General features: G+C 39.3%; 1 protein-coding gene across 1 annotated transcript in view; it reads left to right on the top strand.

Moving 5' to 3' along the window:
* LOC103604086 (breast carcinoma-amplified sequence 3-like) overlaps window positions 1-8605 on the top strand; it is a gene marked incomplete at both ends in the record, with an annotated part of 144874 nt that overhangs the window by 108923 nt on the left and 27346 nt on the right. Inside the window, one exon of the mRNA XM_008588679.1 lies at window positions 5335-5442. Coding sequence (XP_008586901.1) covers window positions 5335-5442 — 108 coding nt within the window. The remainder of the gene's footprint in view (window positions 1-5334; window positions 5443-8605) is intronic.

Genomic DNA, 8605 nt, shown 5'->3' with positions numbered 1-8605 from the left:
TTATTATTTTGAATATATCATCCCATTCCTTTCTAGCCTCTAGGGTTTGTGCTGAGAAGTCTGATGTTAACCTGATTGGAACTCCCTTATAGGTGATTTGATGTTTCTCTCTTAGAGCTTTCAAGATTCTCTCTTTGTCCTTGAGTTTTGCCATTTTGACTATAATATGTCTTGGCGAAGCCCTTTTTGGGTTGAATACATTTGGGGATCGTTGACCTTCCTGGATCTGAAGATCTGTGGTTTTTCCTATGTCTGGGAAGTTTTCTGCCACTATTTTGTTGAATATGTTTTCAATACATTCACCTTTTTCTTCCCCTTCTGGAATACCCATGACTCGGATATTTGAGCGCTTAGGGTTGTCTAATATCTCTCTCCGATTTTCTTCAATATCTTTGATACTTTTTTCTTTTTTTTTTGTCTGCTTGTATTATTCCAAAGAGTCTATCTTCAAGTACAGAGGTTCTGTCTTCAACTTCCGTTATCCTGCTGGTTAAACTCTCCATTGTGTTTTTTATTTCGCTGAATAACTTCTTCAGTTTGGCAAGTTCTGCTACATTTTTTTTTTTATGACAGTGATTTCCTTGTATATTTCTTCTTTCAGGTCCTGTATGTTTTTCCTGGTTTCATCATGCTGTCTAGCTGTGTTTTCTTGTATCTCATTCAGTCTCTTTAGGATTATCACTCGAAATTTCCTGTCATACCTGTATGTTTTTCCTGGTTTCATCATGTTGTCTATCTGTGTTTTCTTGTATCTCGTTCAGTCTCTTTAGGATTAACACTCGAAATTCCCTGTCATTCATTTCAAGGGCTTCTTGTTCTATAGGATCTAGAGTTTGAGATTTATTGACTTTTGGTGGTGTATTTTCTTGGTTTTTTGCATTTCTGGTATCTCTTTTTGGGTGTTTGTTCATTTTGGCAGGGAGTTTCACTCGGGTCTTGGACCTCTGCAGGAAGTCTCCTCTCTGGTCAGTTTGAATTCTACTATGTTGCTGGATACCGCCCTGCTGGTCCCGTAAGGTATGTGTGTTCTGCACCTCGCTATCGGGGTGTTTTCCCACTCTGTGTACACTAGGTGGGGCTGTTGAGCCTTGCAAAGGGGTCCCGCAGTGTGTGTAATTATTTATTTATTTATTTTTTCCCGAGACTCTGCCTCTTTTTGCCGGACCCCTCCCCACTCTGTGCGCTCAGAACAGGGCTGAGGCATGTCTTCTGCAAACCTCGTCTTTCAGCGGAGACATCAAAGCTGTGCCCTGCCCTGCCCTGCCCAGGAAGAGTTTCAGGTGTCTAGTCTCTTCAACTGCAGGGTGTGAGCTCCTCGGGCGAGGGTCCCACAACACACAGTTCCTGTTTGACTCCCCCCAGCACGGGTTGACCCGGGCGCCCTCCGGGAGAGCTCTCCGGCAGCTTCAATGTAGCTCCAGAGCGCTCTGGGCTCCCCTCTCCCAACCAGAAATCAGTTAGGGGTTCTTCCAAACTGAGGCCCACAGAGATGGTATCTGCCTCCCGGAAACAGTGAGTTTACCTGGGGCCGAAGCCCAGGGTGTGCTGGAGAGATGATCTGGGCGGGCTCCTCTTCCCTGCGCTCCCGACGCTGGCCGGGGGCTCCCCACGCTACCAGCCCCGTCAGAGATCCGCGGGGAGAGTGGGATTGTAGGCCGGTCCATAGGCCCCGGGGTGCCCTGCGTCGAGGTAAGCAAATGGCACGTCTCAGGAGCCGCGCCAAGCAGAGATGGCTGGCCTGCCTGATCTCAGCCGACCGTCTCCACCCCCACCCGAGAAAATGGAGGCAGTGCTGTTGCGGACGCCTAGCCTGGTGTGGTAGGCGGGAGCCAGGCGGGCGGGGACCAGTCGGGCTTCGCCCCGCAAGTGGGGCTGGACTGGGGGTGACTCACAGAGCTCACAGAGTTGGGCCGGTCCGGCGCCTTCCACTCCGTTTCTGTGTCGTCTCTGCTGGCTTACTTGGCCTTTGTTGTCTCGGGCTGCTCGCTCGAACCCGCAGCACGGCTTGGGCACTCTCAGGAGTCTTCTTTTGTGATGGCCCTAAAACCTCGAACCTGTAGTTGCTTATTTGTCGTTGTAGGTTAGTTGTTCCAAGATTTATTCGTTTTTTGTTGCTCTTGGAAATACAAATAGTACTCTGGTATCACAGCGCACACTTCTCAGGGTCGTGCTGTCTCCTGGCACGGCTGCTCCAGACCCGTCGCCATCTTAAAGTCTACATAGATCAGTTTTGAGATACTTGCCATCTTAAAAATATTATACCTCCCAATCTGATAACATGGTACCTTAGGTCTTTGATTACTTTCATCTGCATTTTGTAGTTTTCAGAATGCAAATTGTGCATGTATTCTGTTAGACTTGCACATAAGTATTTCATATTTACATGCTGTTATAAAACTTTCAGTTTCAAATTGTTTATTTCTGTATGAAAACATGATTGCATGTTTAGACCTTGAATTCTGCAACCTTGCTGAACTGCTAGTTCTAGTTGCTTTTTTTTTTTTTCCTTTTTGTCTTTTTTACTGACTGGTATTGGGATCGCAACCCTCGGTGTCACGCCCATACCGAGGACCGGCAACGGGATCGCAACCCTCGGTGTTGCACCCGCACTGCACTCAGCCAGTGAGCGGGAACCGGTCTCCACATGGGATCCGAACCCTCGGTGGGAGCGCCGCCACGCTCCCAAGTGGCGCACTCTCCAGTGCGCCACCAGGCCAGCCCTCTAGTTGCTTTTTTAGAGATTCTTTGAGATTTTCTATGTGGTGTTACTATACCTGTGAAGAAAGACTGTTTTATTTCGACCTTTACTCTCTGTATGCTTTAAATTTTTAAATTTGTCCTTATTTCACTAGCTAAGACCTTCTATACAGTGTTGAATAATAGTCGTAAAAGCAGGCAGCTTTGCTTTGTTCCTGACCTTGCAGGGAAAGTGTTTACTCTTACATCTGTGTATTTTTTATAGATGCACTTTATCAGGTTGATGTTCTCTTCCAGTTGTAGATTGAGTGTTTTTATCATGAAAAGGTGTTGCATTTTTATTCCTTATTTCATGCTGTATTTGCATCTTTCTAATGCATTAATAATCATAATGGTTTCCCTCTTTTTTCTATTAATGTGGTGAATTACTTTAATTGATATTCTGTAGTAAACCAACCTTGCATTCTTGGGATAAACTACATTTGGTTTTGTATTGCTGGATTCGATTTGTTAATATTTTATTTTATCCTTTTTTTTTTTTTTTTTTTTTTGGCAGCTTGCTAGTATGGGGATCTGAATCCTTGACCTTGGTGTTATAAACACTACTTTCTAACCAACTGAGCTAACCTGCTGGCCCTGATTTATTAATATTCTGTTAAGGAGTTTTGGGTGTATATTCATGAGACATACGGATATATGAGTACAGGTGTATCTGTTATTTCTTTTCTTGTGAGGCATTTATTTAGCTTTGGGATAGGTGCTACTCACCTCATAAAATAAGTTGAGAAGTGACTCTTCTATCTTCTGAGAGAGTTTGTGTATGATGGGTATAATTTTTTTGTTTGAATTATTGATAGAATTTACAAGTGGAGGCATTTTTGAGGATTTTTTTTGCAAGAAGTCACATACAATTTCCTTATAGATACTGGGCTATTCAAATGATCTGTTTCTTTTTAGGTTTGTTTTAGCAATTTGTATGTTTTAATGAATTTATTGATATCATCTGAGTATTACATTTCCTTCCTTATATTGCTTGTCTCATTTTTTATTTTTTATTGAACACTGACTAGATTGATCAATTTTATTAACTTTTCAAAGAATTAGGTTTTAGTTTTACTGATATTTTTTCCCCCTTGTTGATTACTGATTACCCTTTTTTAAAATTATTATTATAGCTTGCTGGTATGGGTATCTGAACCCTGACCTTGGTGTTATAAGATTACCTCTATTTTATTTCTTTGGTTTCTTATTGTATTTTTATTAAATTTTTCATTCTGCTTTCATTTGATTTAACTTGATCTTTCTTTCCTATTTTCTTAAGGTGGAAGCACTGATTTCTTCATGTGTCTTTGTGTCATGAACCCAGTGTCTTATTTACTGTACCTTGTACAATGAGTCTTATTGTGCAAAATGCATTTCCATATGCATTTTGCATTTCCATATATATTCTAGAATGAGGTTTCATTTCTGGTAGATTTTTTTTTTTGTCCTTTTTGAGACCGGCTGCACCGCGCTCAGCCAGTGATCGCTGTGAGCGCACCAGTCATCCCAATATAGGATCCGAACCCGCAGCGGGAGCTCTGCCGCGCTCCCAGTGCCGCACTCTCCCGAGTACACCACGGATTTGATGAGGTTTTAACTGTGTCAATTTAGAAAGTCTTTCAGGGTATGGTATTTACTTTCATTCATTTAGGTTTTTTTAAAAAAACTATTTTATTCTTTCTTATATGTTATAAATCTTTCCTTAGATTTATTCCAAGATATTTAATTTTTGATATTTAATTTTTTTATTTTAATTTTTTTGGCAGCTGTCTGGTATGTTGACATTTTTAATGCCTCTGTATATGATATGTAATATTGTTTTAAAGTTTACTCTCTGATTGTTTGTTCTTAATTTATAAAAAATACAGGTGATATTTGTATATTAACCTTGTATCTAGTGATCTTGGTAAATCTACATGTTGATTCTAATGGGTTGTTTTCATTGTGGGAATGTCTGTATATATATTTCTACTTACAGATTTATATTATTTGGTTTTATACTTATATAATCAGGTTTTCAGCAAATAATGACAGCTTTATTTCTTCCTGATAGGAGGGTACTTCAACAAGTTCATGGAAAAATAGAATTAAAAGATAATATACAAATGTAAATCTCATGAACTTTTTGAGGTACCCTGTAGTGATTATTTTTCCTGACTTATGCACAGAATCTTCCATAGTATGTTGGAGAGAGTGATGATAATGAACGTTTTTATCTATCCTGATATTAGGGTCGTATCTTTCAATAACTTATGATTGGATATGATGTTTGCTAGTTTTTGTTTGTTAGTTTTAAGGTTGATACCGTTTATCAGATAAAGGAAATATTTTTTATCATGATTGGGTTTTTAATTTATCAGATGCTTTTCTAAATCTGTTGAAATAATTATATCATTTTTGTTCTGTATAGTATTGATTTGGTGAATGAGATTGTTTTTAAGATAAGGAATGTATTGTGATTATTTTGGGGGGTAAGGGTCAAATCAACGTACTAATATTATACTAATAAGGGGTTTTACTATTGTGTTAATAAGAAAATATCGAGTTTACTGGCCGTTACCCTTTTTAAAAATAATGGCTTTTTTCTCCTTTCAGCACAAGCCCGCCTTATTGTTGTGTGGATCTATATTCACTTCGTACAGGGGAGATGGTCAAATCAATTCAGTTTAAAACACCTATTTATGATATCCACTGCAACAAGCGGTAAGCATTTTTTCATGTTTCTTATATAAAGTAACATACCTCCTGGTCATGGAGAGCTCTATCAGTTTCATTAACATTAGATTAATGTATCATTTCATTGCATTAGATTTATTTTTAAAAACTATCACAAGGAAACACCTTTTGAAATCTGTCCAGTGGATATCTTGATAAATATATTCAAACTTTAAAAGGTGGTTAATAATTAATAGCACAATTGATCAAGGTCCAAGATGTTCAAGAAACGGGGCAGGTTGCGGGGAGATCACTCTATAAACTATGTAGTATGTGACCAGAAAGCAGAGTTTGTAATATAAAACCTCTCAACACATAGTAGTTAGCTGTAAAAAGCCATTTGGTCTTCTCTTGACTTGGAAAAATAGTATTCCAGATTTCAGTGTAGATTATTAGCAACCCTCAACTCTTTGGTGTGGCAGGTATTTTCTTTTCATCTTCAAGTTCTTCTACAGTGTTTGTTCCCAGATCATCAGTGTGACTACTCATATCTTGCTTTGACCCATTAGGGAAATGTGATTTCAGTAGAATGGGGTATAATCAGCATTTAAAAACAAAATGGAAAAGAATAAAAAGTATCTGAGCAAACATAGATTAAGGATTATTTTGAGAAACCCTTTAATATATATAATATAACTTTTATATATATATAATGCATATGCTTCTATATGTTTATTGGTTAATACTGTAAAATGTAATTTTGCTGTGAAGACTCACCAAAACTTTTGAAAAGCATGTTTCTGAACTGTAAAAAATGCTTTAAAATATTTTACTCTTGGGCCGGCCCGGTGGCGCACTGGAGAGTGCGCTGCTTGGGAGTGCTTCGGCGCTCCTGCCGAGGGTTCGGATCCCATGTGGAGACTGGTTCCCGCTCACTGGCTGAGCGCGGTGCGGGTGCAACACCGAGGGTTGCGATCCCGTTGCCGGTCGCCGGTATGGGCGCGACACCGAGGGTTGCGATCCCATTACCGGTCAGTAAAAAAAAGACAAAAAGGAAAAAAAAATATTTTACTCTTTTAAATGTAACAATAGAGCTAAAACAGAGAGGCCGGCCTGTGGCTCACTCGGTACAGCGCGGTGCTGATAACACCAAGGCCACGGGTTCGGATCCTATATAGGGATGGCCGGTTTGCTCACTGGCTGAGCGTGGTGCTGACAACACCAAGCCAAGGGTTGAGATCCCCTTACCGGTCATCTTTTAAAAAAAAAAAAAATTTTATTTTGTTAAAATAACTGAGAAAATATTTAGTTTGAACTTCCACCTGACCTCTACTTATAATGCTGAATTAACTACAGAACGTTAGAGCAGAAAGGAACCTAAGGAATGGTCTTTTTTTTTTTTTTTTCCCTTTTTGTCTTTTTTCGTGTCCGGCAACGGATCGCAACCCTCAGTGTCGCGCCCGTACCGGACCAGGACCGGCAACGGGATCGCAACCCTCGGTGCTGCGCCCACACCTCGCTCAGCCAGTGAGCGGGAACCGGTCTGTATGTGGGATCCGAACCCTCGGCAGGAGCGCCACTGTGCTCCCAAGTGGTGCACTGTAGCAGTGCGCCACTGGGCTGGCCCAAGAAATGGTCTTTTACTCAGCACTTTCCTCTTATATTTGAGAAAACTGAAGACCCAGGGTGGTAAATGTCTTGATCAAGTTCTTAGATGCAAACTATAAGTCTTCCATCTCATCAAAAAGCAAACACATCAAACACAGAGCATGAAATATTTTCTACCATTCCTTATTATTATTATTACTATTATTATTATTATTATTTAGGTGGCTGGCAGATACTAGGATATAAACCTTTGACCTTGGGGTTTTCAGCATATACTCTACCAACTGAGCTAGCCACCCTGCCTGGCATTCCAATAAATTTGAATGAAACAAAGACACTTGGGTTAGATTTTAAAGAGATACTTCAAAAATGACTCAGAAAGGTCAGTGAAAAAGGAAGAATTAAGACACACCTAACAAATGAAAAAGAAAGAAAACATGGATTTTGGTACTAATACTATAATTATTTGAATTCAAGTACAAAACATGAAAATTACAGAAAGTAGGAGAAATACCTAATATGTTATTGCTAGGGACATCAAGTTAAGTCAAAATGATATCAAAGTATTAAACAGCACTATTGAGTGGATGGATCAAGTAGATAATTTAACCCAGAAAACACTCCTTTGTGCTTTCACAAATTAGATTACATGTTCTTTAGCCAAGAAGAAATTTGGACACATTCTGAAAAGAGGAACAGAGAAGATTTTTAGATCACAACTTCCTTGTATTACAAATACATAAATCTGAGGAGACTTCAAAAGGTTCATGGAAAATGGAATTAAAAGATAAAAATAAAAAACATAAACTTTATTTCTCAGCATAAGCTTCATCAAGTTCAATCAAGTTTGAGACCTTTTTTTTTTTCTCTGTCCGTGCGGCTGGCCAGTAGAAGGATTGGACCTTGGACCTTCATGTTAGCAGCACCACACTCTAACCAACCAAGCTAACTGGCAAGCCCTCAAGACACTTTTTAAAGTTATGATACCAGCTATTTAGTCCATTCTAAATAACTGAAGGTCCTGACCACTTAATCACGTCAATGCAGTCTTTTTTATATTATGCACTGAAGAAAAACGGGTGCCCTTTAAAGATTTTTTGAGATTAGGAAACAAAAAGTCAGAAGGAGCCAAATCAGGACTGTAAGGTGAATGCCTAAAGATTTCCCATGTGGATCCCAGTGTACCTGGAAAGCTTTTAACAATCAACCAAGAGTGGAAATCCATTGAAGAGTTGCAGAATGTCTGAAGGGCGACCAAATGACCAATTCTCACCTCTTTCTTCCAAAGAGTACTCTATGAATCTAGTGGAAACATTTCTGCACAAACTAAATTATAGATACCAGTGTGCGGAAATGCTTCTGCTACATTTTAGGGTTTGCCCACACTTTTTGGACTCTGGATAAAGAATTAAAGGTAGTATAGTAACAACCACATAGTTCAAAAATAAGTTTCTGTGTTTGCTTTTTCTTGCTGTAAATTTGAATTTTGCATATTGAAATTTTTATATTTATGATGCCTGAATGTTTTCCTTGAAATGTATAAAGACTTGTAAATTAGATTGTCATCTGTAATAAAACGCCATTTGTGCCCCCCCCCCCCCCC

Source organism: Galeopterus variegatus, unplaced genomic scaffold (assembly GCF_000696425.1).
Source record: "Galeopterus variegatus unplaced genomic scaffold, G_variegatus-3.0.2 Scaffold4952, whole genome shotgun sequence".
In the NCBI taxonomy this organism is placed as follows: domain Eukaryota; kingdom Metazoa; phylum Chordata; class Mammalia; order Dermoptera; family Cynocephalidae; genus Galeopterus; species Galeopterus variegatus.
Note: the sequence above shows the minus strand (reverse complement) of the source record. Positions and strands in the feature narration are given on the sequence as shown.